This window comes from Sciurus vulgaris (genome assembly GCF_902686455.1).
Source record: "Sciurus vulgaris genome assembly, chromosome: 18".
In the NCBI taxonomy this organism is placed as follows: Eukaryota; Metazoa; Chordata; class Mammalia; order Rodentia; family Sciuridae; genus Sciurus; species Sciurus vulgaris.
The window spans coordinates 8,285,590-8,310,873 of record NC_136479.1 but is presented as its reverse complement, the minus strand read 5'-3'; the positions used below and the strand labels follow the sequence as shown (position 1 = coordinate 8,310,873).

The 25,284-nt window shown below is 45.1% G+C and overlaps 2 protein-coding genes and 1 pseudogene across 7 annotated transcripts in view; 1 reads left to right on the top strand and 2 right to left on the bottom strand.

The window, feature by feature from the left end:
• Positions 1-5,548, bottom strand: part of ATF7IP2 (activating transcription factor 7 interacting protein 2) — a 61,563-nt gene extending 56,015 nt beyond the window's left edge. For 2 of the 5 annotated variants that reach the window (XM_079121609.1, XM_079121608.1), the window contains exon 1: positions 5,298-5,548. The gene's annotated coding sequence lies outside the window, so the exon portion shown is untranslated. Of the gene's footprint in view, positions 1-2,926; positions 3,159-5,037; positions 5,253-5,297 lie in introns of those variants that run through there. The other 3 variants (XM_079121605.1, XM_079121610.1, XM_079121611.1) reach the window with 2 other exon arrangements.
• Positions 5,549-15,001: 9,453 nt separating this feature from the next.
• Positions 15,002-16,412, top strand: LOC306649810 (solute carrier family 2, facilitated glucose transporter member 3-like; annotated as a pseudogene). Its single transcript has one exon. The product of its transcript is annotated as a solute carrier family 2, facilitated glucose transporter member 3-like (transcript).
• An 8,309-nt stretch (positions 16,413-24,721) lies between these two features.
• On the bottom strand, positions 24,722-24,902 carry LOC306649365 (large ribosomal subunit protein eL39-like; the record flags this gene model as incomplete). Its single annotated transcript, XM_079120253.1, has 1 exon — positions 24,722-24,902. Exon 1 carries the CDS (start codon positions 24,875-24,877, stop codon positions 24,722-24,724), a length of 156 nt encoding a protein of 51 aa, XP_078976379.1. The 5' UTR covers positions 24,878-24,902.
• Positions 24,903-25,284: the final 382 nt, after the last annotated feature.

Genomic DNA, 25,284 nt, shown 5'->3' with positions numbered 1-25,284 from the left:
AATCACCAGCACCACAAAAAAAAAAAAAAAAAAAAAAAAAAGGAATTATTGGAATTGATGAAGGTACAGAGATACCAACCAAAGGAATGAACAACCTATTCAATGAAATACTCTCAGAAAATTTCCCAAATGTGAAGAAAGAAATTGAAAATCAAATACAAGAGGCTTACAGAACACCAAGGGCACAGAATCACAACAGATCCACACCAAGGCACATTCTAATGAAAATGCCTAACATACAAAATAAAGATAGGATTTTGAAGGCTGCGAGAGAAAAGTAGCAGATTACATATAGGGGGAAACCAATACAGATATCAGCAGATTTCTCAGCCCAGACCCTAAAAGCTAGAAGGGACTGGAAAACATATTTCAAGCTCTGAAAGAACATGGTTGCCAACCAAGAATTCTATACCCAGCAGAACTAACCTTTAGATTTGAAGACAAAATAAAATCCTTCCATGATAAACAAAAGTTAAAAGAATTTACAAACAGAAAGCATAAACTACAGAACATTCTCAGCAAATATTCCATAGAAGGAAATGAAAACCAACAATGTAGGTGAGCAGAGGGAGGAACTACCTTTTGTTGCAATAGCAACAAAAACAGCATGGTATTGGCACCAAAATAGATAGGTAAACCAATGGTACAGGATAGAAGCACGGGGACATACCCACATAAGAATAGTTATCCCACATTAGACAAAGGTGCCAAAAATTTATAATGCAGAAAAGATAGCCTCTTCAACAAATGGTGCTGGGAAAACTGGAAATCCATATGCAGTAAAATGAAATTAAACCCCCATCTCTCACCCTGCACAAAACTCAACTCAAAATGGATCAAGGACCTAAGAATTAGACCTGAGACCCTTCACCAAACCAAAGAAAAAGTAGGCCCAAAACTCCATCATGTTGGTTTAGGACCAGACTTCCTTAACAAGACCCCCCCATAGCACAAGAAAAAAAAGCAAGGATCAATAAATGGGATAGATTCAAACTAAAAAGCTTTTTCTCAACAAAGAAAACAATCAATAATGTGAAAAGGCCTACAGTGTGGGAGAAAATCTTTTGCACACAGACTTCAGACAGAGCACTAATCTCCAAAGTTTATAAAGAACTTAAAAAACTTTCCACCGAAAATACAAAGAACCTAATCAATAAATGGGCTAAGGAACTGGGCAGACACGTCACAGAAGATATACAGGTGATCAACAAATATATGAAAAAGTGATCATCCCTACTAATTAGAGAAATACTAATTAAAACCACCCTAATATTTCGTCTAAGTCCAATTAGAATGGCTATTATCAAGAACACAAGCAATAAGTGTTGACGTGGATGTGGGAAAAAGGTACACACTCATACATTGCTGGTAGAGTTGCAAATTGGTGCATCCACTCTGGAAAGCAGTATGGAGATTCCTCAGAAGACTTGGAATGGAACCACCATTTGACCCAGCTATCCCACTCCTCCATTTATACCCAAAGGACTTAAAAACAGCATACTACCTTGATGCAGCCTCATCAGTGTTCATAGCAGCTCAATTCACAATAGCTAGATTGTGGAACCAACCTACATGTCCTTCAAGTGATGAATGGATAAAGACATTTTGGTATGTACACACAATGGAATATTACTCAGCCATAAAGCATAAAATTAGTGCATTTGTTGGTAAATGGATGGAGTTGGAGAATATCTTGGTAAGTGAAGTAGGCCAAGCCCAAAAAACCAAAGACTGAATGTTTCTCTGATAAGTGGATGATGATACATAACGGGGGTGGGGGTTGGGGGGAGAAGAATGAAGAAACTTTGGATGGCGTAGAGGAAAATGGAGTGGGAGATGGGGGACGGAAAGATAGTAGAATGAAACAGTATTACCCTATGTATACATATGATTACATGAATGATGTGAATCTACATTGTGTACAACCATAGAAAAGTTGTACCCCATTGGTGTACAATGAATCAAAATGCAGTCTATAAAAATTTTTTTCAAATTTTAATTTAAAAAAATGGCCCTTTTCAAAAAAAAGTATATGAAGAGAAATTGACACATTTAATAGATATACTGCCTTTATATGATTAATGGCTGAATTTAGTAATACTCAAACATCTCTTACGGGCATAAATGCTTGATCAGAATTTCAGCAACTAAAGATTTATCTGATTATCTTCCCTCACTCTTAAGAATTCATGGCTATTTCTCTCCAGATACCACAATCTGTCCTACCAAATGCAGTGCAGCATGCTTGTAATCCCAAAGACTTGGGAGGCTATGGCAGGGAAAGGACTGCAAGTTCAAAACTGGTCAACCTTGCAACCCTGTCTCAAAATAAAAAATAAAAGAGGTTAGGATGTAGCTCAGTGGTAAAGCACCCCCTGGGTTCAATACCTAGTACTGAGAAGAAAAGGAGAGAAAATATGAGACTGATGAGATTGAAGAATTTAGATCTTTATACTTTGTATTATCTCAACCTCGTGAGGACTAATCTAATATACACTTAAAATGAGGAAGTTATCTTTTTCCAATACATCAAAATTTTATTACATCAAATCATATACATCTGAAGAGCTAGATATGTAGCTGGGTGATAGAGCACTTGCCGAGCACATGCAAGGCCCTGGGTTTGATCCCCAATACTGCTTCCACACCCCAAAAGACAGAAACAAACTCCAAGACATGCAGGAAAACAAAATGATTGTCTTGATACTTACACAACAAACTTCAAAATATTAATAAGAAAAAATGGTGGAATTAAAGACTGAGATGAAGCAGAGGGTCAATGAGGTAAGCAAAGCAGAAATTTCAAGATTGTACCAAGACTATAGCAGAACAATCTTGAATTAAAGCATATACAACATTTGCAGTGGGGCACTGCTCAGGCATTCCACTGAGGCAAGTCAACCTTAAGATGTGATCTGAATATTACCTGCAGATGAGACTGGGGGAGTAGTAATTGGTCAGATTCAACACTTCTAAAAAGGAAATGAGGAATAAACAAGCTAAGATGAAAGGCACACTTCACAAGAGCTGAAATCAGTTCAGTCCTTCATTCTCATGCTTCAATTCTGCATTTTCAACAGCTTTCTTGTTATATATATATTTCTCTTCAATATTTTCCCCCATCTGTTTTGCAAACCTTTATGTCACAGGTCATTTACCAGCTATAAGAAGATGTGAAAGTCTTAGCTAATTCTGTTCCATTGTCCCAGATGTGGAACACTTATATAAAAACTTAAAAATTGCACATAGTTACAAAATATAAAATATAGTTGTATTATACTATAATAATAATAAGCTTATACCCAGTTATCCCACTCCTATACCCAAAGGACTTAAAATCAGCATACTACAGTTACACAGTCACATCAATGTTCATAGCAGCTCAGTTGGCAATAGCTAGATTGTGGAACCAACCTAGATGCCCTTCAAAAGATGAATGGATAAAGAAACTGTGGTGTATATACACAATGGAATACTATTCAGCCATAAAGAATAAAATTATGGCACATGCAGGTTAATGGTTGGAGCTGAAGAATATCATGCTAAGAGAAGTCAATCTCCCAAAACCAAAGGCTGAATGCTTTCACTGATAAGTGGATGATGATACATAACTGGGAGGAGAGGGATGTAAGAGAATGGAGGAACTTTGGATTGTGTAGAGGGAGATGGGGAGAGAGGGGAGGGAAGGAAAGATAATGGAATGAGACAGATGACATTATCCTATTTTATGTGTATGAATACAGGAATGGCATGAATCTACATCATGCACAACCATAGAAACAAAAAGTTCTGTACAGTGAATCAAAATGCAGTCTGTAAAAATAAAAATGAAATTAAAAAAAATTATAAGATAAACTCTAAATTATGACTTCCAACCTATTTTATTTATTTGGGGTCCTGGGGATTGAACCCAGGGACTTTTAACCATTGAGTTACATCCCTACCCATTTCAATTTTTTTTAAATTTTAAGACAGGGTCTCACTAAACTGCTGAGTCTGATTTTGAACTCACAATCCTGAGGCCTCAGTCTCCCAAACCGTTGGGATTACAGGCAAGTGCCGCGAGGCCCGTCTGTCCCGTGTTTTGTTTTTTTCGTTAATGTTGAGGGTGCTGCCAAATTGCCCAGAGTGGCCAGCATCTTGCGATCCTTCCTCTTCTGACTCCCAAACCTCTGGGATTATGGAAGTGAGCCACCATGCCCAACTTGAACCGTTTTTAATGCACCTGTTGTCAATGTTGTTGAAATATTAGCAGAATTGAAAATTTGGGAGTTAATGGATTAAGTTCCAATCTGAAATAAGTCCATTTAAGCAGATACGACAATTTCCATGATATGAATTATTTAATAAAATCGTCTTTTTCTAGATATTAACAATGCAAAAAAAATCTTTTCTTCCCTCCATGGATTGATCCCAGGGGCACTTAACCACTGAGCCACACTCCCAGATTCTTTTTTTTTTTTTTTTTTTAATTTTTTCAGACAAGGTGTTGCGAAATTGCTTAGGGCCTCGCTTAACTGCCGAGGCTGACTGGACGGGCCATCCTCCGGCCTCAGCCTCTGGCGCCCCGCCGCGGGTAACAAGGTGGACCTCAGCAGCGGGAAGGCCTGTCCCGCCGGAACCAGCCGGAGTGTTACTTCACAACGTTACGAGGATCCTCTCCGACCAAAAGGCAGAGGCGGTCCCCCGAGGGTCTCAGGAGGACAGACGTGCGGCTTTGCTGGGTGGACGCGTCCCCGGCTTGCGTGCCGCGGCGGTGCGCAGCGAGGGGGCCGCTGAGAACGCGGTTTCCTCTTCTCTTCCGTCGTGCTCAGGCCTGGGCGCTGTCACGCGTGCCGCGCTGCTCCGCTCCGCCGGCGGCCCGGACCCTCCTGTCACCTCGGCGCACCGCCGCCGGTCCGCTCCACCCGCCGCAGCCGCCTCTGGTGCCCCGCGCGGCGCCCGCGACGCCCGCCCGACCCCGGAGGCGCGCCGAGCGGGTCGGCTGTGCCGGCGGACTCGGAAAAGCACTCGGGCGGGACGCAAGCGCTTACTTACTGGTCCGGAATCCCGCGGGGCCGCTTCCCCGCGCCCCGCTCGCCGGCCGTGCGAACGCGCCGGCCCCTCGCGGCCCGAATGGCCGGCCGGGGCCACAGCGCCGCCGCGGTCGCCTTGCGGCCCGGCGGCCCCGCGGCAACCGCCCTCCGCGCGGCGCTCCGAGTCTCGAGACCCGCCCTCCGCGGGGCCCGGGCCGCCGCCGCCGCCGCCGCCGCGCCAACAGTCACTCGCGCGGGGCTCTAGCTCGGCCCCCAACGTACCTAGAGCGGCGCCGCGTCCGCTTCGGGCCTCCACAACCTCCGCGACCGCAACCGCCGAGCCAAGTGACTCTGGCGCTGCGGCCGGCCGAGGTGAATCTCCCTCCGCCCGCCCACGCCTGACTTCTGGCCAATGGCAGCGCGAGCGGGCAGCAGCTCCTCCAATCAGAGGCGACCTGGCGGGGTGGGCGGGGCAAAGAGGCGGGGCGGGAACTGGAAGTCCGCTGAAGGGCGCCTGTGCTCCCGGTCGGCCCGCCGCTTCCCGGCAGCCCCTGGGGTGGGCGCCAGGCCCGGGGATCTGCGCCTGGCGGGAGTCTCCGCTAGTAAACCCTGATCGCAGCAGCCGCCGCCTCACAGAGACTGTGCTGTACAGATCAGAATGCTTTAAACTGCGCTCTAAAATATCGTTTACCTAAACCTGCAGGGTAGTACACACCAGTAATCCCAGCGACTCGGGAGGCTGAGGCAAAAGGATCACAAGTTCGAGGCCAGCCTCAGCGATTTAGCAAGACCCTGTCTCAAAATTAAAAAAAAAAAAAAAAAAAGGACTGTTGATATGGCTTAGCGGTAAAGCGCTAAAGGGCATGCGTAAGGCCCTGCGGTGCAATTCCCAGAATGCAAAATAAACAAAAAACTTTTTTAAATATTTGTTTTTCTTACTGAGAGTTAAGCAGGCCCCTTACCGTCTGGACAGAGTGGACAATGGCTCGTACTTGTCAGTGGGAGATGCAGGAGAAATGAGGCAAGGTCGGACCATCGTTCTTAGAACATACTCTAAACCAATAGGTTCCCAAATATAATCCAGCGTTGTAGGGGGCGTTCTCATTTTCATAGTTATATGGAGATGCTATACGGTCAGGTGGGGAATTTCCCAGGAGTTTCTGGGAAAGTGTGGTATTACAACAGATAGAATGCAGAAACAGGTAAGAGAATCAGTCGCCTTCAACCAGTCACTGACGAAATTCTCAAAAATATAAAACAGTGCTAAATTTCATACGGTTGTAGACGCAAGGGAGTGGGATGTGGATAAATTGCCACCATTTGGTAAGTATGTTCGAAATAGTGTCAGGCCAGCCTAGTGCGAGGCCAGAGCAGCCTTATCTTATCTGCTCCTATGTGGACACCGAGGACAAGGTCAAGCCGAGCCTGGGCCCAGCTTATCCGACCTGCCAGATGGGTGTAACCATGGGGTGGAAACCCACAACCAGAATTTATAGACTGCGCTGCACCCCAAAGCCTTTGGAGTAGCAGAACTGGAGGACATGAGAGAGAACGCCTGTGCTGCCCTGCGCTCCCCGCCAGGCCTCCCGGGAACCAGACACAGCTCCTCCGAGACACGTGGCAGTGGTGTGCTCTGGGTTCAGCACTAGGAGAAGTAGCTCAGGATAGGGATAGGTTTGAAGTGATGTGTGATACCTTGTGTGATGCATAATAAAATGAGTCAAGGCCCCAAACCACTCCTAGTCCATCAGACGCTCAGACTTGCCATATAATTTGGAATTTGGACTTAATTAAGAAGTATTATGTCTATTTAGGGTAAAAGAATATTTTGAGTGTCCTGTTATTTATTTTTGTGGTTTTGAGGATTGAACCCAGGGCCTCACACATGCTGGGCCCCCACTTTCCCATGGAGCTACACCCCCAGCCTAGTCATTTCTATTATCATTATTTTTATTTAGTGGACATTGTATCAGTCGAGTTCATGTATGCACTGTTTTCCCTTTGTTTCTGTCTTTGGACAATCTGCATTCAAAGCCATGAGGAATTACTTATTAACAACATGTCCTGAGCAAGTTAGATGGCTTTCCAGAGTCACATTCATCTTTTTAAATTGGGAATAACCACAACAATAATCAATGATTTATTGTTCTTAATTATTTCAGACAGTCCAGTAAGCACTTATACATTATTATTTAAATTAATTCTCAAAACACAAACCATGAAGTACTATAAGTTCACTCAATTTGCTTTTGTTGTTCTGGAGATCAAACCCAGGGCTTCACGCATGCTAACCAAGTACTCTACAACTGAGCTACATCCTCTTCTAAAAAAGTAATGCACGGAAAGAGTTGTGCTGGGGCACACCTCTAATCCCTGCTATTCAGGAAGCCGAGACCAGAGGAACACAAGTTGAAGGTCAGCCTGGGCAACGTAGAAAGAGCCTATCTCAGAATAAAAAATAGAAAGGGCAGAAGATGTAGCTCAGTGGTAGGGCCCTTGCCAAGTCTGTGGGAAACCCTGGCTTCAGTGCTACAAAAAGGACCACAAAAATAAGCCCAGCTGATTAATTAAATACATGGGATAATGGAGACATGGCTTCTTATACATTTCTTAACTTGATACTAGACATTTGAAGATAACAATTAGTGTTAAAATGTATAAAACTTCGCTGGGATTTAGCTCAGTTGGTAGAGTGCTTGACTTGCAAGCACAAAGCCCTGGGTTCAATCCCCAGCACTACAAAAGAAAAAAAAAAAAAGTATAAAACTGAGTGCATAAGGGATCTTGAGCCAATCTTATACCTTTTTGAATTGCTTTCCTTCAGTGAGAACTATATAGGCAGAATTTGGACAACCTTGGTCTTTGTCCCCTAGTATGCCTCTTACGCTTGCTAAATTACACTTTAAATGCAACTTTGTAAATGTAATTAAGGTTACTAATCTGATCTCTTTAAAATGGAGGGATTAGTCTGGATTTTGCAGGTGACTACAGTGTGTAATCCCTGGAACCCCTCAAGGCAGCAGAGAGGAAATAGATTGAAATACATTCCAAGCATAAGAAAGACTCATCCCAGGGTTTGAAAATGGAAGGGACCACGGGGAAACCAGGAGGAGAAACTGAATTCCGCCAACAACCTGCATGAAGCTGGAAGTGAAAGAATGGATATATTTTAAAGCTGTCTGTTTTATCTCAACTCCCTAAGGTCTCCCTCCCAGTGATGGGAACAAAGCCCTTAAAGCTGTTCCACGAAACAGCCCCAAACAGAGGGTAAAAGAGTAAATTGAGCAAGATAGTGCTCAGACAGTTAAGATATATAGGATATAAGATTACCAGAAACTGTTGACCAGAATCTATGCCCTGTTGTAAAACACTGTGAAACATGTTGTATGTTATCAGCAAACCCAGACCCCCTTTGGAATTTCCCGGGGTCTATGTTCCCCTTTTCCCCTTCTGTGTGCGACCCCTCCCAATGTGTGGTTTCTGCCTTTATAAACTTGTAAGATTTTCTGCTAGGGACTCAACTCCTCGACTCCTGTGTGAGTCACGAGTTGGGTCCCAATGCGCTGGAATAAACACCTCTTGCGGTTTGCATCAAGTGACGCCTCCTGTGGTTGATTGGGGTTGCCGTCGATCCGTGGGACAGAGTTAGGGTCTCCTTTTGGGGGGTCTTACATTTGGGGGCTCGTCCGGGATCTGACAGCTCCCCCCATCCGCGGAGTCGACCTTGGAGGTAAGAAGGGGTACCCCGAGGTTGTCTGTCTTTGTCTTGTGTTTTGTTAGCTGGTCTGGTCCTGTGAGTGCACTTTTGGTTTCGCAGCCGTTGGGCGACTCGTGAGAGTGGCCGAACAGTGGTCGGTAGACGTGCCTGGAGGGCCACAGGTTGCAGCCCTGGGGGACGCCCCAAGGGTGGAGGAGAGCCAGGGACGCCTGGTAGTCTCCTATGGTAAGGGCGCTGATCAGGGTCAATTGTTGGATCAGAGATTGTCAAGATCCTGCCCGTCTGATTCTGTCGCGTGTTTGTGGTGGACAAGGTGGAGTAGGTGGGTCCTCGTGCCTGTAGCATTTTTGTTGTTTGTGTTTCTAATGATGTACGAACTGACAATGGGACAGACTGTGACAACCCCTCTTAGTCTGACATTAGACCATTGGGCTGAAGTTAAGGGAAGAGGTCGCGACCTATCAGTTGAGATCAAGAAAGGCCCATGGCGGACCTTCTGCTCCTCAGAATGGCCTGCTTTTTATGTAGGATGGCCAGCAGAAGGGACCTTTAATCTATCTGTCATTCTTGCTGTTAAAGAGATTGTTTTTCAGAAGGAACCTGGAGCCCATCCGAATCAGCAGCCCTACATCGTGGTCCGGCAGGATCTGGTGCAAAATCCACCCCCCTGGATTCGACCTTGGGTTGCAAAACCCAAGCCCCGGTCAGCCGCACAAATCCTAGCTGCCCAATCTCCCAGTTCTGGGGGGAAATCCAGTCACTCAGACCCCCCCAAGAAGATTTATCCTGAAACCCAGGCTGACCACCTTCTCCTTGACTCACCTCCCCCATACCCTCCCACCTCGGTCCCCATAGGGGGTCAGGAAGAGCCAGAAGAACCGCTGGCCCCTGCAGTTGCCCCCTCTGCTCCTCCGAACAAGTCTCTGCCAGGGCCCACGCAGGGCACCACGGGGCCTGCACGGGACGCTAGGAGCCGCCACGGAGTAACTCCCGACACCACTGTTGCCCTTCCCCTAAGGGCTTATGGGCCCCCGCCAGTGGCAACGGATGGTGGACCGGCTCCTCTTCAGCCCCCCCAGTACTGGCCTTTCTCCTCCGCAGACTTGTATAACTGGAAAACTAATCATCCTCCCTTTTCAGAGGACCCCCAGCGCTTACCCGGGCTGGTGGAGTCTTTAATGTTCTCTCATCAGCCCACATGGAATGATTGCCAGCAGCTACTGCAGACCCTTTTCACTACTGAGGAGAGGGAGAGGATTTTATTGGAGGCAAGGAAGAATGTACCAGGAGCAGATGGACGACCCACCCAGCTCCCCAACATCATTGACACTGCCTTCCCCCTCTCCAGGCCTGACTGGAATTTCAACACAGCAGAAGGTAGGGAGCGACTGACAGTCTATTGCCAGACTCTAGTGGCCGGCCTCCGCGGGGCAGCGAGACGCCCCACTAATTTGGCTAAGGTAAGAGAGGTTATCCAGGGGGCCACGGATCCCCCGTCAGTATTTCTCGAGCGCTTAATGGAAGCTTTCAGGCGCTACACCCCGTTTGACCTACCTCTGAGGGGCAAAGGGCTTCCGTGGTCATGGCTTTTATAGGGCAGTCAGCAATAGATATTAAGAGAAAGTTGCAGAGAATAGAAGGGTTACAAGATTATACCCTACAGGATTTAGTTAAGGAGGCAGAGAAAGTGTATCATAAGAGGGAAACTGAGGAAGAGAAGGAGCAAAGGAAGGAAAAGGAGAGAGAGGAAAGAGAAAACCAAAGGATCGTAAGCAGGAGAAGAACTTAACACGGATTTTGGCCGCAGTAGTAGGTGAGAAAGGCCAGGAACAAACACAAGGCAGGGCTAAAAAAGGGTCAGGTAACCTGGGCAACCGCACTCCATTAGACAAGGATCAGTGTGCCTACTGCAAGGAGAGAGGTCACTGGGCTAGAGAGTGTCCTAAGAAGAAGACCAGACCCTCCAAGAAAGTATTAGCCCTAGAAGAAGAAGAAGATTAGCGGGGACGGGGCTCGGAACCCCTCCCCAAGCCTAGGGTAGCACTAGAGGTGGAGGGGAAGCCGGTTGAGTTCTTAGTAGATACTGGGGCTCAACACTTGGTCCTACTCAAACCGTCTGGGCCCATCTCCCACAAGAAATTGTGGCTCATAGGAGCTACAGGGCACCAACAGTACTCATGGACTACCCAAAGAACGGTAGACTTAGGAACGGGACGGGTAACCCACTCATTTCTAGTCATTCCCGAGTGCCCTGCGCCTCTACTTGGGAGAGATCTCCTAACCAAAATGGGAGCTCAGATTGCCTTCACCCCTGATGGCCCAGAGGTGACCCGAAGCAAGAGAATAACTACTGCCCTGACTGTGCACCTGGATGATGAACATAGACTTTTTGAGAGGGAGCAAAAATATGTCACATAAATAACTGGTTGAACAGGTATCCAGGGTGTGGGCCGAAACGGCTGAACAGGACTAGCCGCAGAAAGACCACCCATAGTTATAGAACTTAAGGCCACATCTACTCCTGTGGCTGTACGTCAATACCCTATGACTAAAGAGGCCCGAGAAGGAATTAGGCCCCATATCCAGCGCCTCCTTCAGCAAGGTATCCTAGTGAAGTGTCAGTCACCATGGAACACTCCCCTGTTACCTGTTAAAAAGCCTGGCACAGGAGACTATCGCCCGGTACAGGACTTAAGAGAAGTAAACAAGCGAGTACAGGACATCCACCCCACTGTACCTAACCCTTACAGCTTGCTGAGCTCTCTTCCCCCGGATCATATTTGGTACACTGTCTTGGACTTAAAGGACGCTTTCTTCTGCCTACGACTACACCCTTCCAGCCAAAACATCTTTGCATTCCAGTGGAGGGACCCTGACTCTGGGACAACAGGACAATTAACTTGGACCTGATTACCCCAGGGGTTCAAGAATTCCCCGACCCTCTTCGATGAAGCTCTCCACCAAGATTTAGCCCACTTCCGTGCCAGCCATCCCCAGGTAACACTTCTGCAGTATGTAGATGACTTACTACTGGCCGGGGCCACAGAGGAGTGTCAACAGGGCACGGGACTACTGCTAGAAGAACTTGCCCGCTTAGGATGTTGGGCCTCCGACAAGAAGGCCCAGATCTGCCAAAAGGAGGTAACGTACCTGGGGTACGCCCTCAAAGGGGGCAGAGATGGCTAATGGAGGCCAGAAAACAAATTGTGACTCAGATACCCATTCCTTGCTCACCCCGCCAGGTGCGAGAATTTTTAGGTACTGCGGGGTTTTGCCACCTGTGGATCCCCAGGTTCGCTACCCTGGCAGCTCCCCTCTATCCTCTGACTAGAGAGGGTGCCTCATTTGAGTGGGGTAATGACCAGCAGCAGGCCTTTGATGACATCAAGAAGGCATTACTGTCTGCCCCAGCCCTGGCATTGCCGGACATAGCAAAGCCCTTCATCCTATTTGTGGATGAGAGGAAGGGAGTAGCCCGAGGGGTGCTGACCCAGCCTCTAGGGCCATGGAAGAGGCCGGTAGCCTACCTCTCCAAGAAGATAGACCCTGTTGCTAGTGACTGGCCTGCCTGTCTGAGGTCCGTGGCAGCAGTGGCAGTATTGGTGAAAGATGCTGACAAATTAACTATGGGACAAAAGCTAACGGTCATTGCCCCTCACTCCTTGGAGAGCATCATCAGACAGCCCCCTGACCGGTGGCTGTCCAACGCCCGCATGACACATTACCAGAGTCTCCTACTGAATAGAGACAGGATCCAGTTCGGCCTGCCTGCCATCCTCAACCCAGCTACCCTACTACCTGATACGTCCACCCAGGAGAGTGTGCTGCATACCTGTCAAGAGATACTAGCAGAAGAAATGGGGACCCGAAGGGACCTCCAGGACCAGCCCTTACCAGACACTCAGCTGACCTGGTTCACTGATGGAAGCAGTTACATAATAGAAGGTAAAAGGGTAGCCGGGGCGGCGGTAGTGGATGATGAACAAACTATCTGGGCAGGCAGCCTACCCGAGGGGACCCCTCCCGATGTGTGGTTTCTGCCTTTATAAAGTTGTAAGATTTTCTGCTAGGGACTTGACTCCTTGACTCCTGCGTGAGTCACGAGTTGGGTCCCAGCGCACTGGAATAAAGCCTCTTGCTGTTTGCATCCAGTGATTGGGGTTGCCGTCGATCCGTGGGACAGAGTTAGGGTCTCCTTTTTGGGGGTCTTACAGAAGCAAATCCTTCCCCAAGCCTCGTCTGGCTAATGCCTTGATTTCAGCTTCCTGAGACCCTGACCAGAGTTCCCAGCTGAGTCCACTGCACTTCTGGCACCTAGAACTGTGAAATCATAAGTGGGTGTTTTCCTAAAGGACTCAGTTTCTGGTTATTTTTTTTTTTTATGGCAGCAACAGAAAACTAATAGAAGCATTTGTCTCTGTACAGTTGGTGCAATCCTGGGAACTACCTTTCCCACAAATTCTTGCTCCCACGATTTTGGATTCATTTACATTTTGCTGAAGGAGATGCACTTCTGGGTTCTGGAAAGTAGAGGAAAATCATGTTACTGTGAGAGGTTTGTTGTTGTTTGTTTTTGTTTTGTTGGGCTTTCTTCTTCGCCAGTGCTTGTCTCAGCGGCATTAGATAGTGGTGAGTATCAAGAGTGGTTTTTCTGAACTTTTTAGGGCTTTGGGCAGCAGCAGCAGCAGCAGCTTGTTTTCTTGACCACAGATGTGGTGGTACACATGAAAACCAAGGTGTAAGGAGCAAAATGAAATGTGTGACATCTTGTGTGCTGTGTAACTTGCAAGAAGTAACTTGCGTGCTGTGTGCTGTGGTGAGGTAATGATGTGGTGTTGCCCCAAGACTGACGCTGCCCCAAGCTGGAGCCATGGGCAACTGACCCCGAGTAAGATAAGTGACTTCCCCTGAGCGAGACCGGCTGCAGGGTCTGATAAAAGGATTTATAAGGACTCATGTGGAGCCTAGCCCCAATCTTTGTTTTACACCAATGGCGCCAGTGCTGCGCCAAGCCTAGAGGACTCGCTGACTTGGTCGTGGCTTGCTGGAACATCTGTCGTCCTGACTGTGACCGAGACGTTCCTGTGGAGGTGACCGTGGAGCTGCCCCGTGTGCCTCCCGCCTGAGACGTCTCCGCCTGGCCTGCAGGCTGTGACCTCCCCGCCCTCCTTGCCTTCAGACCATCCTTGCCATCAGGACTCCGGCCGCAGGGAGTTCCCCAGCGAGATCTCCTGAGCTGTGTTCCTGACTGACCTCTGGGAGTCACATAGGAGTGGACCTTAGGAACGGGTCTCAGTAAGGAGTGAGTCTTGCTTATTCGGAGCTTATGGTAATGTAGTGATTAAGTAATGTGTGATATTGGTGTGACTAGAGTTAAGATGACTGTAATACTTGTGTGATTAGCATCAAATAAAAGCCAGTTGATTTTGGACCAAATTTATTCTCATTGACTCCTCCTTGCTGCTCGTGACACAAGGTGACAATAGCTTCTTCAGCCCTCCCTTCCAAAGGCTTGTGAGTACTGAATTCCCTGTGTTTAGTACCACGACGCCTGAGATCTCCAGTGGTTTCTTATGTCTGAACCTTGACTGATAGACTTCCCCAGTTCTATTTCCTCATCTATGAAGTAAAATTACTAGTGAGGCATGAAATAGTAAAAAGTAACTCCTTAGAACTATTGCATGGGTTGAATCATAAGGACTAAAAGAGTATTGAACGCACAGTAGGCGCTCCATGTTTACTTTCTTTTCTTAAAGGGCTATTCACAAGGTCATCAAATCGGCACTACCAACTCCCAAGTTCATTCTGCCTTTTCCCTAACCTATGATCAACATTTCGCCCTCGAGAATACACGCACACACGAGAGATGCTGTAACTGGTGAGAGTGAGTGCTGATCGCTGCTGAAGACCTGAAGAGACCTTGGCTGCCGAGAAGGACATTTTGAAGGTTTTGTTGGCTGGAAGAGGTGTCTCTGGAATTCCATCCCTAGATCTTTCTTCGGGATTTGAAGAAAACTGAATCAGGACCATGGGGACACAGAAGGCGACCCCATCTCTGATCTTCGCTAGCTCTTTTTCCAGTTTGGCTACAACACAGGAGTCATTGGTGCTTCTCTCTCTTTTTTTTTTTTTTTTTTTTTTTTTTTCAGTGCTGGGGATCGAACCCAGGGCCTCGTGTTTGCAAGGCGAGCACTCTACCAACCGAGCTATCTCCCCAGTCCTCATTGGTGCTTCTGACTGTCATAAAAGACTTTCTCAACTACACTTTGGAAGAGAGGTTAGAAGACCTTCCCAGTACGACATTGCTCACAAGCCTTTGGTCCTTGTCTGTGGCCACCTTCTCTGTTGGTGGTATGACGGGCTCCTTTTCAGTTGGACTCTTTGTCAACCGCTTTGGCAGGTGCAATTCAATGCTTATTGTCAACCTGTTGGCCATCGCTGGTGGCTGCCTCATGGGGCTCTGCAAGATTGCTGAGTCAGTTGAGATGTTAATCCTGGGTCGCCTGATTATTGGCCTTTTCTGCGGACTCAGCACAGGTTTTGTGCCCAAAACACTTTTGGAGAAGTGTCACTCACTGCTCTGCAGGGTGCCTTAGGCACTCTCAACCAGCTAGGGATCGTCATTGGGATTCTGGTGGCTCAGATCTTTGGTCTGGAATTTATCCTGGGCTCTGAAGAACGGTGGCCTGTGCTGTTGGGCTTAACAATCATTGCAGCTATCCTACAAAGTATAGCCCTTCCATTTTGCCTTGAAAGTCCTAGATTCTTGCTCATTAACAGAAAAGAAGAGGAGAATGCTAAGAGGATCCTCCAACGGTTGTGGGGCACACAGGATGTGAACCAAGATATTCTGGAGATGAAAGAAGAGAGGGTTAGAATGTCACAAGAAAAGCAAGTCTCTGTGCTGCAGCTCTTTAGGTCGTCCAGCTACCAACAGCCCATCCTCATTTCCATCATGCTGCAGCTCTCCCAGCAGTTCTCTGGGATCAATGCTGTGTTCTGTTAATCAACAGGAATCTTCAAGGACGCAGGTGTTGAGGAGCCAATATATGCCACCATTGGAGTGGGTGTGGTTAACACTATTTTCACTGTAGTTTCTCTGATTCTGGTGGAAAGGGCAGGAAGGACTTTACATACGATAGGCCTTGGAGGGATGGCTGTGTGTTCCATCATTAAGACTATTTCTTTGTTATTGAAGGATGAGTATGATTCGATGAGCTTTGTCTGTATCACAGCTATCTTGGTCTATTTGGCCTTCTTTGAGATTGGACCAGGCCCCATTCCGTGGTTTATTGTGGCTGAACTCTTTAGACAGGGACCACGCCCAGCTGCCATGGCAGTGGCTGGTTGTTCCAACTGGACCTCCAACTTTTTAGTTGGACTGCTCTTTCCCTCAGCTGCAATCTATTTGGGAGCCTATGTTTTTCTTGTCTTTGCCACTTTCCTCATTATGTTCCTGATCTTCACCTTCTTCAAAGTCCCTGAGACTTGAGGCAGGACTTTTGAGGATATCACACGGGCCTTTGAAGGGCAGGTTAATGAGTCCAATAGATCTGGGAAAGGCTCCGTGGTGGAGATGAACAGCATCCCACCTATTAAAGAGAACACCACCAACGTCTAGTCAGACCTCCTTCCACCTCCCTCCCAACATAGAAAGCAAGCGCTCCCTGAATAGGGAGAGAAACTTCATCAGGATGAACCCTGGACTGCTCCGGATGCTGCTACTTGATTCCCTACTCATCCCACACACTCCTGAACACTCAGATGAACCCAGTGCTGGGGTTAGTCACAACTTCAATGCTTTTTAAATACTTCATTTCTTGGACATTCTCTCCTGTTTAGGAGAGACCAAGTGAAACCACCTTCATTTCAGGAGGGATTGGCTGCTGGCATATGACAACTTTGCCAGCTCTTCTTCCCTTAGGTTCTGAGAATTGCCTCGCTGGGGCACATAGGGGTGCAGTTCCCCCAACGTCAGACTTGTCAGGAAGCAGATATACATAGAGTGTGGAGGGTTGTGGGGAATTTAACAAGAGCACCTTCCTCATTTTCATACAGCTCTGCACAGCAAAGTAACTTGAGTTTTATTTATTTTATTTTCTGGTTTTATTGCATAAATATTTATTTTTTTAAGTATAAAGTAATTTTACCAAATAATGAAAACATAAGGAAATAAAGGTTAGAGGGAGGTGTTCAAAAAGAGGTTACAGGGCAAAGAAGATTTGATATTAGAGAGGTTAAGGTACAAGAAGGAAGAATGGAGGAAGAAATGTTTGTTGGTGGAGGGTATGTGATCTGTGCCTTGAAGTCTGCATGTTGTCTAATGACAATGTGTTTCAGGTGGAAACTTAGTTTAATTTCTCAGAAGAGTCATATGCCTGTGTAAAAAAAGCTACTGGTTTCCTTTGGGACTTTTCTTTAAGATTGTAGTTTATAGTATTACTTGAAATCTAATGGTTACTAAGATGGGTGTTATAGTTAATGGCAGTTGATGTGTTTTAATTTTGGATGGAGTCCAGAGAAGGGAGGGGTATTTGCAGAAAGCTTTCTTCCATTCCCAACCACTTCCTCAATCCAAACAACTCCTTCTCCTGATAGTAGTGGACTCATGTTTTAAGTCACTCCATTACAGGGCTGGGGAGATAGGTCAGTCGGTAGAGTGCTTTGCCTTGTAAGCACAAGGCCCTGGGTTCGATCCCCAGCACCAAAAAAAAAAAAAAAAAAAAAAGTAACTCCATTACCTATCTGGTGGCAGAGTCCTCCCAATGAAAAACCTAAAAAAATTGGTTCCTGCTACATGTTTGGTATTTCTCCATTTTGTTAAGATTTTATATGTTTTAACTTTTTTTAAAGGAATTCAAAGAAAAATGTTTATAGCTAACTTGGAATTTGTAACTTCAGCTCTGGGAAAGGTATTTTTTTAAAAATGATTATTATCTAGTTTCAGTATGTTGTTGCTCTAAGGTCATGGGATGCCTGTGTCTGTTACATGTCAAATTACCCTTATTACCATGTTACCCTGATACTATATCAGGTACCCTTAGGGGACTTGAATCTTTCTGATAGACACATTTGAAATAGTATGAGTAAATGTACAGTGTAGCCCACACTTGAGAATATTAATGTATGTGCACTGTCACTTTGCTCTGGTTGAAAGTAGTTTATTGTTTGTTCCTATAGCCTTCTTTGAATACATTGTATTAAAACTCATCCGTATGTACATAGGTAACACTGCCTCAGATGGGTGGAACTTTAGATTCAGGTTCATCTGGCTACCTTTCCCTATTGGAGGTGGGGAGAACTTCTACATCTTGAGATTGAGGATGTAGGGCTCAGCCTCACCACACATGGGAGGGACAATGGGAATAGGAAAGAGTGTAAGATCAGGGCATTTGACTCTTGGGGACGTTGGATATGGGGAGAAGGAGGCATTGTTTTAAGAGAAACAAAGGAGGACTTGATTCTAACTGGAGTGTTTCAGAGGGTTATACATGGTGAGATTTACTCCTGCCCCATACAGGTCCTGGGCACCTCCACAACCATCTCCTAATTCCCCAGTGCATTTCTAAGTGGAGATTGACCCTGAGGACACACCTTCTCTTCCCTTTTTCATACGTTGCCTGATCCCCCCCTTGTCCCACGTTGGTGCTTACACGTCAGATCCTTTAGCCAAACCCTTGCATATAACAATATTTTATTCCCCAGTTCTCATCAGTCCCTGGTCATTGAACCTTTGGATGCAAACTCACATAACTATGGAGTAGCCCTTTGTTGGAAAAGGGGACTTCTCAGACTTCTTCTGGCTCCTCTGTGAGTTGGCAGTGTAAGTAAGACCCCCAAAAAGGAGACCCTAACTCTGCCCCACGGATCGCCGGCAACCCCAATCAACTGCAGGAGGCGTCACTTGATGCAAACAGCAAGAGGCTTTTATTCCAGCGTGCTGGGACCCAACTTGTGACTCACACAGGAGTCGAGGAGTTGAGTCCCTAGCAGAAAATCTTACAACTTTATAAAGGCAGAAACCACACATCGGGAGGGGTCGCACACGGAAGGGGAAAAGGGGAACAAAGCCCCCGGGAAATTCCAAAGGGGGTCTGGGTTTTCTGATAACATACAACATGTTTCACAGTGTTTTACAACAGGGCATAGATTCTGGTCAACAGTTTCTGGTAATCTTATATCCTGGAACAGCTTTAAGGGTTTTGTTCCCATCACTGGGAGGGAGACCTTAGGGAGTTGAGATAAAACAGACAGCTTAAAAAAATGTCCATTCTTTCAGCAGTTATGCAGGGTAGAACTTTTCCCACTTTTCAGTGACCAGGTTGTGAATATTCCCATATGGATTTTCTATTAATGTTATTGTGGTTCTTTGTTTTGAAATAAAAAATCTGAATGTACATATGATATCACAGGCTCATTTTCTTCATTGTCTTTCTATTTGTAATATTAAAATCAGCTTTAAATCCTGAAAAAAAAAATACACGCGCACATAGCTAGGTAAGGTGGAACATGCCTGTAATCCCAGTGACTCAGGAGGCTGAGGCAGGAGCACCCCAAGTTCCCAGTCCCAACAATTTAGTGAGCACCTTGACAACTTAGCAAGATCCTGTCTCAAAATAAAAAAATAAAAAGGGCTGGTAAAGCACCAAGGATTTAATCACCAGTGCCAAACACACACACACACACACAGCCACTGCTTTATCTATTGAGGAGTTCCAGCAGCCACAAGATGCTCTGTATCAAAAGAAGTCAGGATTGCACAGAGTTCTCAGCACTGTGAACTATGAAAAACAACACTGGGCTTAGGTTATTTATTTATTTATTGGGGGGCAGTGGGTTACTGGGGATTGAACTCAGGGACACGTGGCCACTAACCCACATCGGCAGCCCTATTTTGTATTTTATTTAGAGACAGGGTCCCCCTGAGTTGCTTAGTGTCTCACTTTTGCTGAGGCTGGATTTGAACTCGCAATCCTCCTGCCTCAGCCTCCAGAGCCACTGGGATTACAGGTGTGTGCCACCATGCCCGGTTGGCGCTTAGGTAATTTACTTTATATCTGTCTTTACTGGATATATTTCAAAAGTCATGTGAAAAGTCTGGAAATACAGCAGTTGCAGAGTACAAACCAACTCCTGTGTGGCCTTGTGGACCGTTGCCTCTGCTGGCCGACCCTTCTCATCTCTAGCCTCTCCAGAAGATGTCCTATCATTTTAAGACTTTGGTAGTTGGTATTTGTGGATCCAACTATTTGGAAGAGCATTTCCCCCCTTCATTACGTGGTTAATACTTCTTAAATTCAAATCACTCCACCCTTACCCCCCTAGGAATGCTTATTATACTGTTGTCTCTTCCTTTTGCTCTTGAGCATCTTGAGCTGAGACTTGTCTGAGGTTATGTGTGAAATAATATGGGTAAAGTACTTAAAAGAGTGCCTGTTCCATAGTATGTGCTTAGTAAGAATGTACAACTGTAAGTCCCCCCAAAAGGAAAACCCAACTCTGTCCCATGGATCGACAGCAACTCCAATCAACCGCAGGAGGTGTCACTTGATGCAAACCGCAAGAGGTGTTTATTCCTGCGCGCTGGGACCCAACTCGTGACTCAGGCAGGAGTCCAGGAGTCGAGTCCTGAGCAAAAAATCTTGTAGGTTTATAAAGGCAGAGACCACACATCGGGAAGGGTCGCACATGAAAGGGAAAAGGGGAACAAAGCTGCCAGAAAATTCCAAAGGGGGTCTGGGTTTGCTGATAACATACAACGTTTCACAATGTTTTACAACAGGGTGTAGATTCTGGTGTCTTAACTGCCTGAATACTATCTTGCTCCAATTACTCTTTTACTCTCTGTTTGGGGCTGTTTCCTGGAACAGCTTTAAGGGCTTTGTTCCCGTCACTGGGAGGGAGACCTTAGGGAGTTGAGATAAAATAGACAGCTTAAAAAATGTCCATCTTTCAACACAAAAGAATACTTACTGGATAAGTGGATGACATTCAAAAATGCCAAAAGTAGCTGAGCGTGGTGGCGCACACTTGTGATCCCAGGCACGTGTGAGGCTGAGGCAGGAGGATCACAAGTTTGAGGCTGGCCTGGACAACTTAGACCCTGTCTTGAAATAAGAAAATAAAAAGGACGAGAGGCGTGACTCAGTGGTAGAGTGTCCCTGAGTTCAATCTCTAGTACCTTAAAAAAAACAAAAACTACAGGGACTGGGGTTGTGGCTCAGTGGTAGAGTACTTGCCTAGCGTGTGTGAGGAACTGAGTTCAATTCTCAGCATCGCATAAAAATAAATAAAATAAAGATCCATTGGAAACTAAAAAATATTTTTAAAAAAGACAAAGGGAAAAAAGAAAAAGGCAAAACTAACCTTTGGTGGCAGAAATCTCAGGATTGGTTTCCTTTGGGTGGTGGGGGGCAGGATTGACTGAGAAGGACCCAGGAAACTTTCAGGGGGGATGGAAAAATCTTGTGTCTGGGTTACAGTAGTGGATCTACAAACGTATACATCTGTAAAAACTCATTTCTGTCCATGTCGGTATATATAAATATACACAAATTCTACTTCACTTGAAAGAAAAAAAAAAAAAAAAAAAAGAAATTGAATTATTTAAGTAAAAACTGTCACTGAGGAGGCCTTTGTGGGTTACCAGGTAAGGATAAATAACCCAACAAGTGCTGGGGCTCAGGATGCTAGCCAGTGCTGCATGCCTGCTTTCATCTCTGGGGACCCGGGAATGTCCATTCTTTCACAACTATTATAATCTGCACTGTGATGGAAAATTCAGACCTGGTTATAAAATGAAATTATAAGAACACTATGAAGAACCAATGCCTGGGAAAGGGTTCATTCCCCTCCCCTTCTGTCAGCCTTCCTTCAGGAAACCTAATTAACAGTGGATCCCTACCTATTCAGTTGTAAGTAACTGTCTCCAGGAGTCCCAGTACTCCCTTTTGAAATGTAAACACCCCTGTGCTGGTTTTCGAGGCCAGATTTCACAGATGCCTGTAAAAAGAGTGATTCTTCTTATACTTTGTAACTTTCTGAACTCTGATACGGAGCTGCACCACTTAATTGGGAGGCCAATTAACCGCTGCATAAACTCATAGGCTTAGTCCTTAGAAATATAGCCCATGAGGTGAACTCAAGTCATCGTGAGCTACTGCTGCCTGTGGTAAAGGCCACTTCATGATGCACTTACTTGCAAGTCTTCGTTCTGCACTTGTGAACTACTTATCCTAAAATAGTATTTATACATGTCTGTGGTTGTAGATCAAGAATTCAAACCCACCAACGTTGTAATGGTTAAGGAATAATTCAGATTTTCTACAGAGTCTCCTGTAACCTCAGCTCGGGGTCCAGAATTTGAGAACACTAGCTCATCTGGTCCTCTGGTGAAATAAGCCTGAGTTCTCCAACCCTGGGTGGTGCTTGGTCTCTTGCTCTGCGCAATATCCGTACCACCACAGCCCTCTTATGATCATTATAAATCCATTTTCATTATCTGATGCATAAGAGATGCCCAATAAAAGAAATTCATAAAAATAAATGCATCCAGAAAGTTTTTCAACATGTTATTTATTGTATCACATCCGCTAGCATACTTTAAGATAAATTACGGATGGCAAAACAATCACTAATTGTGAATTCAACATTGTAGAACATAAAGTTATTTTTAATACTATATATTTTAATACTATACATTTTTAAAGTATGGTCATTGTGATGGTTACATTTTATTGTTAATGTGGCCACAATATGGTACCCAATTTTTTGGTCAAATTTAAGTCTAGAAGTTTCTGTGCAGGTATTTTGTAGAAGTGGTTAATGAAGAGTATGGAAATGATACCCCCCACAAGACAGTGTGTGACCTGGGAGGAGAGAGGGAGTGGCTAATGAAGGTATGGAAATGATGAACACCACTCCCCCCCCCCCCCCGTGTGTGACCTGAGAGGTGAGGGAGAGAGAAGCCAAACTCTGATCCTTCCAATAAATCATTTCTTAGTGACAAAACAATGAAAAGGAGAATTACTTATCAATCTTGTCCCGGTGACAATACAATGACCCCTGGAGGTCAAGATGAGTGCTGGACTCTGAATTCTGAACCCTCCTCATCCCTGCCCTGTAAATACACTGCCTAATAAAAACCATGCCCAGTAAAAACAAGTTCCAGAGGTTGCGTCCTTTTGACCTCGGCCTGTTAAAGTCTTCAAGGACCAAGCTACCTCCCAGTGTGACCAATATAAACCCATACCTCTCCTGTAATCAGGGCCATTTTCTAACCAGAAAGTGTGTCCATCGGATGCCTGACTCTGCTGCTGAATAAAGGCTTTGCTGAATTTCTGGGGTCTGCGCCTGTCTTGGTCATTTTGTGCTTACAGTTAATATCCATAATCAACGAACTTTAAATAAAGGAGATTAGCCTCAATAATGCAGGTGAGCCTTATCCAATTACTTTAAAGCCCTTAGAAGAAAACCAGGTTTTCCAGAGTGAAAGGAATTATCTCAAAACTTTAATGGCCAAGCCTGTAATTCCAGTGAGTCAGGAGGCTGAGACAGAAGGATGGCAACTTGAAGACCAGCCTAGGCAACTAAACAGAATCCTGTCTCAAAATAAAAAATAAAAAAGGCCTTGGGATGTAGCTCAGTGATGGATCACTTGCCTAACATGTACCAGGTCCTGGAATCAATCACAAGTACCACCAAAACAAACAAAAATGTATTTTTGGGGGGAGGGGTCCATCTTCTCAGTAAAATGACTTTGATATACTTAGGAATTGATATAAAAGAAATTGGCTAGAGATGGTATAGCTCAATGGTATAATGCTTGCCTAGTACTCATGAGACTCTAGGTTCAGCCCCAACATTGCAAAGAACACACACGTATACATAGGAGAAAGTCAGCTTTATAATTTGACCTAGTACTACAGAAGGGTTAGTACTGGTCTGAACCATTACCCTAGATAAATTCTGGTACGCCTGGAAATATAAACCTGGATTTCCCATCTTGACATACTGATCTCTAGAATGTAGTAAATTAAGATGTTTAATGTTAACTATTTCATGTACCAAGCAGATGGTAACTGGCTCTCAGAATTGCTTGTTATAAAATGCTTAATTGAAGGCCAGCAGCTATACCATAAAACCATATGGTCTAAAAGGTACTGCCAGCAGGGACAGAAAGATTGGTAAGGAATTTCATGTAGATGATCAGGGCTGACCAACTGTTGGTAAACAATGCTTTATTGGAAGTCATGCTGTTTGTGCATGTATTGTCTATAGCAGCTTTTCGGCTGTGGTTGCAACAGGGACCTCAGACCCCAGAAGCCTTTAAAGAACAAATGGGCCAACACTTCCATTGACGACGATGAAAAAAAACCTGTTACAAAAATTGCAGTGACATTAGAAAGCAGTGAAAGCAATTAAGACCAAGCTTAATATTTACAGAGAAGGGAAAACAATGCAGAAGCTTCAGCTGATTGAGAGCCATTTTAAAAAATCATTTGTTAACTGGGAACAGAAATGAAGGATCAGAGGGCCATTACTGGAGAAAAGGAAATCAATGGATTTTAGCAGTCATGTGGAAATGTTCTGACAAAGAAAAGACTTGAATGTCTTCAAATTGACGCAAGGGTTTCTTCTGAACACATTTTTCATGGGAGGGAAATGTGCTCAGTGGTACAACACATCCATAGCATGCCCAGGGTTTGATTCCCAGCACCACAAAACAAACCAGTGACAATAACAAACGCTTGTTAAATTCTGGAATACATACAGAACAATTCTTTAATTTTCAAACAATGTTTTTTTTTTTTTCAAATTTATTATTAAACCAATCTATTAGTGCAGAGAATAGAAACAAAGAGAAAAGTTATATTCCTAATAAACATGCACAATTATTCAGACACTAGTAACATTTTCAGCTTGACATGGCAAGCTGACAATGACCTGCACACATCATAGATATGGATGCTATCGCACATGCAATTCTTCATAAACCCAGCTTGGTTCGTCGCCAATGTCTCCTCTTGGAGTTGTACCTGATTTTATTACCAGTTTTCATCTGAACCCACTGGGGAATGGGGCGATTTTGCTTTTGTTTCTTGGCGAGGAATCGCTTGATCCTGAAAGTCTTGTGAGAAGACATGGTGAGGAATGGAGTCAACTGCACCTACCACGATGTCAGGGAGGAGAGAGCCCAAAATTTCTAGATATTAAGGAAAAAAAGAAAAAGGGAAAAGGTGATCAAAAGGATATACAGAAGTGAATTGTGGCAACAAATGAAATAAACTAGAGTTAAAGACATTAAAATGACTGTAATTAATGAGGAGAAATGGCAAATAGGATATATAAAATAATAGAGACCATTCCTCAGAATTAGAATGTGTTAATCAATAAATGAACTGCTAGGCTGGGGATGTAGCTGAGGTTGAGGCATGAGAATCACTTGGACTCTGGAGTTTGAGGCCAGCCTGGGCAACCCAGCTTGGTCCTATCTCAAAAACAACAAACCAGGCTGGGGAGATAGTTCAGTTGGTAAAGTGCTTGCCTTGT